At 34.7% G+C, this 11,952-nt stretch overlaps 1 protein-coding gene across 1 annotated transcript; it reads right to left on the reverse strand.

Annotated features, from left to right (window-relative positions):
* Positions 1–2,900: 2,900 nt before the first annotated feature.
* LOC110110472 (purple acid phosphatase 2-like) lies at positions 2,901–11,705 on the reverse strand (the record flags this gene model as incomplete). The annotated part of the gene is made up of 7 exons (XM_020841963.2): positions 2,901–3,145; positions 3,743–3,864; positions 4,396–4,616; positions 5,539–5,677; positions 10,319–10,548; positions 11,176–11,287; positions 11,451–11,705. Coding segments are annotated over 7 exons (1,275 nt in total), but the record flags the coding sequence as incomplete, so codon positions are not given.
* Positions 11,706–11,952: the final 247 nt, after the last annotated feature.

The raw sequence follows: 11,952 nt of genomic DNA on the forward strand, positions 1-11,952 counted from the left end.
ATAAAGCTTCCAAATATGCTTTGATCATTTTATTTGGACCCATTTGGACTCGGATTGGATTGAATTTGGTGTCGTTGGGTTCATCTCCTTGAGATATTCAATTTGACTTTAAGCTTGCTGAAATCGGGGTTTGGATGATCCTGAATTTAATTTCAAAAGTTTTCAACTTAGATTGCCTCGAGTTTGGCACCTGATAAAGACGATTTTTTGTGACGTATCAAGAAGTCTTAGCAAATTAAGTCTAGACCATATCCTCCAAATCTCAAGTAATTTAGACAAAAATTGATGGAATTTTTGCTAAAATAGTTAGCAATGATCTCCAAAATTTCTTGAACTTACAATTCTACTCTTTTCTTTACCCTAAAACCACTACTGTTCGGATTGTTATATACCTAGTTGATTCTTAAACTTCATGGCCAAACCAAAACATTGCCTGACGTTTAAGTAAATGAAGACATTTAAAGGAGGTATTCACTATGGGATTTTTGCTCAAATTTAAAAATCCTAAGCTCCAATTCCCAAAGAAGACCTCTATGTTAGGAGTATAAGTGAGTGCAGCCGACTATAGAGCCCCCTCAGACTTGGGCTCGTGAGTCAAATTTGATAAAAAAAATGACAATTTGATAATTATTATCATTTTATTATAATAGCAATTTAAATTATAATTATTTTTTTCCTTTCATAATAAATGAGTCAGCTCGAACTTGTTTAATTAATCAAGCTCAACCTCAAGCCTCACATATCAAATCAAAGCTAAGAAGTCCAATATTAAACCACTGTAATGTTGTGTCGATTCTAAAAACTCATCAAAAATGCACAAAGCTCTAATAATTATGAAATTTTTGTAATAATCAGCTTGCAAAGAGCTTTATTTGCGGTAAAAATGTGAAGAAAAAAAATACAACAATTGCAAAATTCGATTTTTCTTGAAATCCCAGATGTACCAATTTGCCATGGGATTCCAAAAATTCCAGTAAATTATAAATATACTATAAAGTATAAAGTCCAAAAGTTTTGTAGGAGCATCACTAGCCAAGCCAAGCTCTACCCATTATATCTTTTGGGGTTATTTTAAACTTAAAAAACTACAAAAAAAAATCAATTTTTACTGCAGAATTATGGGTAGACTCCCCACACCCACCTCCACCACCACCTCCACATTCACCTCCACTAAAAATCTTAAGAGCATCTCCAATGGAACGGCAAACAATTGTTTGCCGTTCTTCCGCCGTTCTAACCGAGCGGCAATTCTTATGTCATTTCATCGTGGATGAACAGTGCGACGCTAATATTGGCGTTGCACTGCTCATCTGCGCCATTTTTTGATCTCTACCGAACTTGCCCAAGAAACGTGCGAAAGAAGAGAACAACCATTAGGCTGCAAAATGGAGTTCGATTGGAGATGAATCACGACATTTTTTAGTTTCATGGCATTTTGGAGTGAAAAATGAGATTTTCGGTTGGAGATGCACTAAGCTTAATAGTAACTATTTAAAAATCTAGATTTTAAATTACAAGAATGCCATTTCCCTTTTAGACATGTTAAACTAGGGATGTCAAAAAATATAGAAATTATTCTGTGTGGATGTGTGGACGCCTAATGCAGCTCTATGTCTGGAGAGGAATCAGGTGCAGCCACGTTAGCAGTATCGAGGCGCAGTACCGAGCGAAGGAGTGACGTGGTACATTCCGATTGGTCTCTAAATGGTGTTCGGCGTATGCACTAAATAATTTTTTCCAAAAAATGACCCGACCTACAAACTCGACCCTAAAAAATCAGGTTCGAGTTGACCCGTTTAATAAACTTGTAGTATTCTAGTTGGGTTTTTTCTAACATGTTTATTAAGTGGGTCAACCAAAATTGAATTTTTTGGAACGGATTCACATGTCAGGTTATTTTTGGAGTCGGGTTCAAGGTTGACCGCGAACCTATTTTTGGCAGGAAATTACCCATTTATTATTATTATTATTATTTACTTGTAGATATAATCTTCTTATTTTTCATCAAATATGCTAAATTTTATAGGTAATAAGCTATTAAAAAAAAATTAACCAAAACTGGTTATAGGGTCAGGCGGGTTATTCAGGTTGCTAGCGGATCGAGTTCGGGTCAATATTTTTGACCTATTTATCAAACGGGTTGGGTTCGAGTTGACTGGATTCAAGTCGGAGACCTGAACCCAACCGATCAACCTGTTTTTGACACCATAGGTCATTTGAGATGAGGTTAAAACCTCACTAAGATTAGGTTAAACTGTCACTCCAATTGAGTCTCTTTTTTCTTTTTCCTCGAAGAAGCCGACATAATTGATGCCATTTGATGAGTTAATAATTTCATCGTCGAATTCCAGTATTATTTTTTAAGAAAAAAAAAAACTAAAAATAAAGGTTGATGAACTATAAAAATAGCTGCTTACAGATTTTCTCTTTTGATGTTTGGTTTAAAATAAAATTGGTACAATAATACAATTACATTGTAGATCATTTCCTCCCCAACTCCAAAGTAAATACAACAAAATTGGTTATAGCTATTTTACATGCATTTATTTTACATTTGAAGTACATTAAACTAAATCCCCTAAGGGCTCAGTTTATATCCAATCAAAAAATGAATTTAACAAAATTATTATTTTTAAAAACATGATTTTATTACCTCAAAATTAACAAAATTAATTTTGCAAAAAAAAAATAACAAAATGGGCAAAATAATCCCCATTTTACCAACTTAAAGACATTTATTTCCCCATTTTACCATTTTTATTCAAGGTCTACAAACATGCAGGGCCAATATGGAAAAAGAATAAAATTAAGGCTAGATAAACAGACTTCAAAGCATGAACTTTAACAAAGCTAGCAAAGCCTTCCTTCAAAAACTGTGGCATGGGCGACTCACGAAGAACTTCAAGGTGGCTGTTGCTGAAGAAAGAAGCCTGTAGCCAAAGTTCTCAGTCATACAGATGCTGATGATTCCTCCATAGGGTGCCAAAATCTGTTGTAGAACCACAGTGTATCAGCTTCCACCGCGTAGCCATCTTGGTTGCGATGCCAGGAATAATAAGCGTGTGTTCTATTCTTCACATCAAATATGGCATGGCCAAAACTAGCCTCCCTGAATGCCGAGTACTTTGGCTGAGGCTCTGTCATGCTGCAATGAAATAGATTTTTTTTTTTTTAAAAAAGAACATAAAATTAAGGTTTTATTTGAGACAACTTTCTTATTGCTTTATAAAGCGATTTTTTAGCACAGCAATTTCTTGAACTAGAAATTTTGTGCTAAGAAGTTATTCTAGAAAACAGTTAGAAAGCAGTCCCACACGAAATGACAGCTTTCGTACTGCTTTCTAAAACGGCTTTCTAGTACAACAACAACATCAAGCCTTTGTCTCACTACGTGGGGTCGGCTACATGAATCCTTTTTCGTCATTGTGTCATGTTAAAAGTCAAATTCTCATTTAAATCTAATAAAAAAAGATCATTTCTAATATTTTCTAACCAAGTGTTTTTAGGTCTACCTCTACCTTTCTTAACATAAGTCAAATCTAATACCTCAACTTTCCTAACTGGGTCATCGAAAGGCCTCCGTTTAATGTGACCAAACCATCTACGGTGACTCTCTCTATTCTTATCTTCCACTGGAGCTACTCCAAAATTTTCAAATTTAAAAAAATTTTGTACTAAAAAGTTGTGTTAGAAAACAAGAAGAAAGCCGTCCCAAACAAGCCCGAAGTCTAAATAAACTTACTTTTTAGCAAGCCCTTCTTGATTTCCACCATCACCAATAGTGATATACACCGGGGCAGACTGGTCAGGAACAGGATTGCATTGCCCATTCATAATATTATATGCAATGTTTGATATCCTTTCCTGAGCAAATTGGAAAGTATGTTAGCTCAATATAGTTAATGGATATGAAAATGTTATAACATTAAGTTGAAACTTAAACTTTCAGAACAAATTAAGGCTTCATTTGGGACGGCTATCTTACTACTTTTTAAAGTACCTTTCTAGCACAAAATTTTTTATTTTTTACTAGAAAGCTGCTTTAGAGCATTTCCAACCAAAAAACTCATTTTTCACTCCAAAATGCAGTAACTTGTCTCCAACCGAACTCCATTTTCTAACACAAAAAAAAATATTCCAAGTATATTCCTTCCCATACTTCATTTTCGAAGTTAAAAAAAAAAAAAAAAAACAAATGGCGGATGAACAGTGCGACGCTAATATTGACGTTGCACTGTGCACCCGCAGTCAAATAGCGGCAAAAATGCGGCTCGGATGGAGCGATCAAGAAACGCCGTACGTTTGTATGGCGTTCCATTGGAGATACCCTTAAAAAGCAGAAAAAAAGCCGTCCCAAACAAAGCCCAAGTAAAATGAAAGAAGAAGAGCACTTACACTGCGTTCATATGCATGAACATGGCCAGCAAATACAACGTCAACCTTATAGTTTACAAACCATGGCTCGTATATAACTCTCATGGTTTCACCCTCCATGTAGTGGTAATTATAACTATTGTACCATGGGGAATGCATAAGAACAATTAGCCAAGGGGTCTCGGTTCTATTTACTTTTGGCAGCTCAGCCTCGAGCCATTTGTACTGAGGAGTGTATTTCCCTGTACAAAGAAAGATGAACTTACAATATTGATAGGAAGAAACAATGAACTGTGCATTACAATTCCTTCAAAATATTATAATGGGAAGTACAAGTAATTGGTCATTGATTATGAGCTTAGGAATGTAATTCTAAACAGAAAAAGGAAGCTCACCTGTTATGAGCTTGCCATATGTTTCACAACATTGAAATAGAATAATTTACAATTAATTGATTAACTAAGGCTTCGTTTGTAACTGCTTTTTTTATCGCTTTTTAAAGCAAGAAAGTTGTCTCAAACGAAACCTAAAAGAGTAAGACTACTTATTGAGTGATGAATGATTAAATTTTTTTCTACAACAAATAAATATAACAATATATCTCAAATATGTTACTAGATACAAGGGGTGTCAATTTCAGGTCACGGGTCGGATTTGGGTCCAACAACAAATTGACCAAGCACTATTCGGGTCAACCCGAACCCGACCCGTTTCAGTAAACGGGTCAGTTTTTCGGACTCAAACCCGGCCCACTTCGGGTCTGGGTCAACCCGACACAGCCTGAATGACTTGGGATGGACCACAAATTATTAGTTTCAGGTCAAAAAAATGGGTCAATCTCCGATTTTCGGGTCAAAGCGGTTCAATCCCGGGTTTCCGAGACAACGGATTTTTGGGTAAAAAACAGATCAATTTCGGGTTACTGGGTCAACCTGAACTTGACCTGGTTTTTGAAATGGGTCGATTTGCTAAACCCGAACCCGACCCATTTTTCCGGACCGGTTTAGGGTCCGGGTTGGGTTCGAGTCGGGTTTTCGGGTCGTGTCAAATATTGACACCCCTTAGATAGTGTTCAGCAACACAAATGCTCAATGGAAAACATCCAACTTTATCCATAATGATCATCTTCACCCCAAAAATATAATGAAAAAAGAGGGGGCATACCGTATGCTGAATATGAAGCGAGGACAATGATGTATGCTGAGGCTCGCTTGATGGAATACCAGAATGGAGCTGTACTACCTGAAGCTTTGTATGGGACATGATATCGATTTTTGTAAGGCTTGAAAGGAACACCTTCACCCTGCACAATGTAGCAGAAATCTCAATCACTGAACTTCAAAATCATGGAACATACAGACCAAAAGCTTTTAGAAGGAAAATAACTGTAAATGTGATGAAAAAAAAAAAGGGAAACGGCATAGAGAGCATAGAATCTTCAATAAAGAACAAGAGTCCAGAAGTAGTGTTCACATCTGTATCAAATTAACCGCATTTTCCCTTTGTAAGTATCAATTATCATTAGTCATTCTGATTTCCTTTTCAGACCATAAAATATCTTTAATCAGTTCTCCACATCTATATTAATTTTTCCACATAAAGAAATCATGCTGCCTCTCGATCCGAAATTATAGGCAATACAAGCATAAGGGATGCTAATAGTCATTATGAATCAGATCAACCTCTCTTAAGAAGTCAAGAAATAAAGATAACATTTTGTTCCTTATTTAGCAAAGAAGATTTTGGATTAAAAAATGTCCATGGTAAATAACAAAGACCTGGCTAGCAAATAGAATCATGTCAGGATGCTAAAAGACAAAGAAGAGAGAAGCTAGTTCTTGAAGAAACACTTAGTGAACTGGTTTGGATAGAACCCGGTCATATGACTCATATCCCTTTTGACAACATTCGGTGAGTCAGACCGAGTTTAGGAAACACAATTCAAGAAAAGGGAAATTTTGTGTGAGTTTGCAAGCCCGCGCCTAACCTTTGTTTCCCTACTTATAGGTAGAGATTAAGGTAAATGCTACATAGTTGAAAAAATTATAAAATTACATAGAATGCATAGGTTGATCTCATATTAGCTAGTTATGTAGCAAGTGGCTCCACCTCGTAGTGGAACGAAGCCCCAAGAAAGTTAGTGGACTCCATAGTTTAGGCAAGTACCCTAAATGACTTCCGTCGGTATGTACTCTCAGTAGGAACACTGGGCAAATTCTCCAATAAAGAACCTCTTATTGGGCGACAAGCATTATAGGCGAGTATTCTAAACAAGTTTGCGAGCACCTCAGGTTCTTAGCAAGTTAGTGACTTCTTGAGTGTGACAAGTGACAACCCAAAATATGAAAAAGTTTTTAAAATGAAAATCTAAATTTATGTTTGAACTTAAGCACTACAGCATTGAGCTTGAGATCTATGAGGCACTACCCTTTGAGCGTAGCAGCGCCAAAAACCTTCTTCGCGGCATAAAAGCCTCTATTCTACAGTTATTCTTAATTCAATATGCGGCGCTGCGGCGCTAGGCCATTAATATTATTTTTATATGTATTTAATAAAATCTTAGACAATAAAAGCTTCAAACACCGCCACCTCCCCCATTTTCAGTGTCATGCATGGAAGAAGAGAGGAAAAGGGAGAGGAAGAGAGATGGATGAGAGAAAGCAGGTTTTGGTCATTGTTGTCCATCGCTTCTGATATAAAAAGTAATCTGATCGTTGTAAGTAACTCAAATCTCACTTTAATTCTCAATGATTTTGAATTTGACGAATTTAATCTCTCCTAAATCGATAAAATATATGTTCTTCTGATTTATTGCATTTTTACCTTGCAACTTTTTGCATATGATACATACAAACTTTATGGATATTTTGACTTTAATATTATTGAATTTCAATTGGTAAAAATGTAAAATAAAAACTTAATGATTTTCTAAAGGTATCGATTATTATACAGATTTTCCCGAATTTATAGATTTTAATATTTCATATTGTATTTCATGCATGAAGGGAGATTGATACAACTTATATGAAATAAATATAGTATTTGCATGTAAGCAAGAAAGGCTGATTGTTAAAAATATAATTAATATGGATTTGCTCTTAAAACATAATACGCTATACATAAGGGTTGGGTGACGGGCCTTCCTTTAAAGATAATTTATAGTGTTATCCCAGTTGTAGCCTATAACTGATGACTAATCACGCCGACCGGCAGAGGGTGATGGCTCTTAAAGATTTATTAAAAGCCACCTTAAATGATAAAATGATAAAGATGTTGTAATGATAATAAATACATATGAAGGAATGAAAACACCACATTAAAGCTGAATGTTCTGCCTTACTAAACTCTATATTGAATCATATACTAATGCAATTCATATATTAATAGCATTGATAGCACTGATAAATAAACAGCAAAGTGTGTGTGCATTACTTATACTGATTTCATAAGAATAAATAATTGATAAGATAGATATGACTAATGACCTTGATGATATTAACACATACATGTTAGCGCTACAGTACTAATTTATTGATTTCTGATGTAATTATGTTCTCGCATTTGTGACGGATTTATGGATTTTAGCAAGATGTTTCTTATTTCTCGTTGGTGATCATATTAAATAGTGCTAGGGATAACTGATCATTGATAAAATTGAATGCTACTGAATTTATTGATTGAGATGAGCATGCATATTAATTTCTTAGATCTTGTATTAAAAGTTTTGGCGAGTTTTAGGTTTATGTTGGGCTTTGTAAGCTCATTATGTGATTTTATTGATTTCATGTCAGGGAAGGGGTCAGGACCATGTGGAGTGGTACTGAATGAGATTCTTAATACTTCTTTTGATTTCGCTCTATATTTTCTTTTATTCTTTTGTAACTAGGAGTCATTGATAGATTAGTGATTGTTAGTGATCTCTTGGCTATCGTAAATGTGATTTTGATGAATAAATATTTTGAAATATTTTCTGGTGTATGATATTTAATTGATTTCACTAGATATTACTTTATAAGAATGATTTAAGCTTTGGTAAAAAGATAAAATATAGTCTTCCAATTTAGATCTTGGGACGTGGCATTAAGTCCCTTGGTGAGTTCAACAACTTAATATTGAGGAATGAGTTACAACTAGCTCTTAGACAACCCTTTGGTAATTCAACAACTTGCACATTTTAAGGTTTAAGGTGAATACCAAGCAAGCAAGCTCCGAGTTGTAGCGGTTTAAGCTAAGTCAACATTTAGTGACTTTCATAACCAAGTTCAACTCCACATCATAATTTGATAATCCAATCCGTGCCAATAAGGGTGTATATTAGTTCTCTGATTTTTGAGCTCCTTTTGAGAACTCGAGAAGGATAAGAAAAATAAATTTCTAAAATTCGATTTGGTATAAATGTTACAAGTTACAAGCGTAAATAAATCTAGAGCAATGGAATAAAAAATGCTTAGATTCTTAATGCATGTCCTATAAATTAGCAGTGACATCTATAAATTCAAGGTTTAAGTTTCATCTTCTAAATTTTTGAGTTTGCTATGATCCCAAACTTTGATTTTTCAGATATTCTCTTTTGGAAAATGAAGTTCAAGAAAGCCTCGAGCTAACTTGTTGTGGATGGGCTACAAAAGCCATTCAATAAAGAAGCATTGAAGAGGAAATTCCAGAAGTTTGTTAAGGTATCTTCATAAAAAAAAAGTGCCATAGAAGAAAGTAAAGATCGAGGAAAACAAAGAGAATATGGATCCTCAGTAAGTTAAAGAACTTCAAAGAAATATAGTCAATAGGATCAAATTTAGCCTTGTACAAAATCAAGCACCAACATCTTAAACTTCAAAGGTAGTTGAGCCACTGCAATTTGAACAAAGAAAGAGTTTTTTAGTCGAGCCTCAAGGTTTTATAGGTCTACAAGGAAGAGGACTCACAACAACACTCATTCAAGGAGAAGATTCATTGTGTTGAGATGGAACCACAATAGAAACCCTCAAGTTAGGCATAGTTTGGGTCCAGTGGACACAATAGATTCTCGACTATTCAACGTGTTCCACACTCTTCTCATCTAAGAGGATATTGGATCTAAGATGTCCATAAAAAATAAATTGGACTTTACTAAAGAATTGAATCACGCTTGGATGAGACTATGGGAGAATAGGAAGGGAGAGAGTTACTTGTCAAAAAATCTCCCAAGACTTGGTTTATAAAGAAAAAGGCAAGTCACATCAAATTAAGAGAACACAATTCAAAGAATGAGATAATTCATGATATTTTCAATGCCCTTGCTTGACCTCTAAGACCCTATTTACAAGCAGAGACTATAGCCAATGCTATAAAATTGGCAATTTCATACAAACATAAAATGAGTTAACTTGGCGAGTCGAATGTAATCCTTGGAGAGTTGATAAGTTTTATATTTCAAAAGTACCTTTGACGCTTCCTTATGTTGGTACTCTTGTTAGTCAATGAGTACTCTTGTGAGTATTATAAGCAGGTTAACGAGTACCTCAAGGAAATATCCTTAGCGAGTAAATGACTTCTTGATTCCATTGGCAAGGCCAGTCACTTAATGTAAAGAATCAAGTTAAGCCCGGTTATTAAGTGGCAAGTTGGCAACCGGGCTGCTTAATGATTTCAAGGTTTCAACCAACTCATAATAAGTGAGTATAGAGTAGCAAATGGTTCAAGTCAATTCAACATTCAACAACTTTCTATATCTAATTCAGGTCCACATACATCACAGTTTGATTAACCTAACCCCTATGAATATTGTAAAAAAAGCAATTATGCATCACTCATATTATAAAATTTCTCAGAATTTTCAAATCAACTTTCCTAACCTCAACAAATATCAAAAACATATTATTTGAAAGAGAATTTGTAAAAATAAATAAAAGAGGGTAAGTAGTCATTATAACAAAAGAATATGGCAGCATGAGCAGATGATACTCACAATCTCGGGCGCAAAGTCTATCTCATGATTCCCTGCAGTCCAAATCCAAGGCTGATATGCAGCACTTCTCTCAGTAAACCTTCCCCAAGTGTCCCATCTAACATTGTCGTGATACATGTAGTTATCAGCATAAGAAAGATCACCCACAAATAGCACTGCCTGCCCTTTTATTGGGTTTGATTCATAATGAGTAAGTGTACGATTTGAATCAAAACTTTGTCCAAGGTCACCTACAAGTATATGAGAATCATATAAAACTACCTCAAGTAACATAAATGAAGCCAAAGAAAGAACAAATGAGAAACTTTTATAACAAAAAGAATACAATGTTGAGAAAGTGAAGGAAGAAAGTGTTAGGAAATTATAAAGTCATCTATAGCTAAATTGACCATAATGACAATGAGAATATTAAGATAGATATCAAGCAAAACTAAGAAGGATAAATTAAGAAGTTATAATATTAGAAGGATGTTTGGAGCAATATTCATCAAAGATAAACTATTTTAAATAGGCTTAAATAGTTTTAACGTGTATAACCCAAGATAGAAATCACTACATATATAGATAGTTAAACTATAGGTTGAAGTATTAGGAATGAAAAGGAGAGACCTAGGATAAAATTAATATAAATTGTTAAAAAAAGTTTGCAAAAAAATATATAAACACCCCTTGTACCACCTTAAAAAATGAATAAAAAAATGAGGACTTGTAAAGTCAACCTCAAAAAGTTGAGATAAGGCTCATGATGATGATGTTGTTGTTGTTGATGATGATGATAAGTACAAGGTAAATTAGAGAGATGCAATCATCTTGCAATTGTTGAAGGAACAAATAAAGCATATGCAATAGAATGTTACCTATAAGGCCAAATGTGTAAGGAACATCGAGGCCGACTTTTGGAGGTGTTGTGAACCAAAACTTCCTCAGTGTATGTCCAACCCCAACTGCATAGTAATACTTTGTATCATACTGAGATACAAGAGCAAAACCATATCACAATAAAAGTAGACTTCAGAATCATGAAAATTCAATCAAAGCAAAAGGAAGAATTTTTACTAATAAGAATCTTATCAATCAATTCAACAAATTCTAGAGTAAGAAAATAAAAGTTGGTCATTACTAATCACAAAACCTTCAAATTTCTGATATTGCAATGATGAATGTATCCTGAGGTGTAGTTGTAGTATTTGTATTGATGCACCCTACCCTCAGCTGAGAAAGTAAGGTGGTTTTCAGATGTCCCGTACAGGACTAAGCTTGAACCAGGCTCATCAGGTGTCACCCATGATACTATTATTGCCGACCCATCATGATCACCTTGAGTAATATGGACCTTCAAAATCAACCAAGCTTCATCACTTAGTGGCACAAATAAAATGAGACAGAATTACTCATAATATACCATAGAATCTTCATATAAGTAAGGCACGCCCAAAATATATTCATATCAGTCATAGAAAGCAAGGAAGATACCCACAGAAAAAAGGATTAAATGAAATCTGAAATCTAGGAACAAAAAAAAAAAACAAAACAAAAATGGAGAAAAAGCTCCAGCCTTCGTAGTAAGACGATCTGATAACTCGATTGAGAAATTTACTCTACACTTTCAGAAAGAAGGGGGAATTAGGATCAGT

This window comes from Dendrobium catenatum, unplaced genomic scaffold (genome assembly GCF_001605985.2).
Source record: "Dendrobium catenatum unplaced genomic scaffold, ASM160598v2 fragScaff_scaffold_1520, whole genome shotgun sequence".
In the NCBI taxonomy this organism is placed as follows: Eukaryota; Viridiplantae; Streptophyta; class Magnoliopsida; order Asparagales; family Orchidaceae; genus Dendrobium; species Dendrobium catenatum.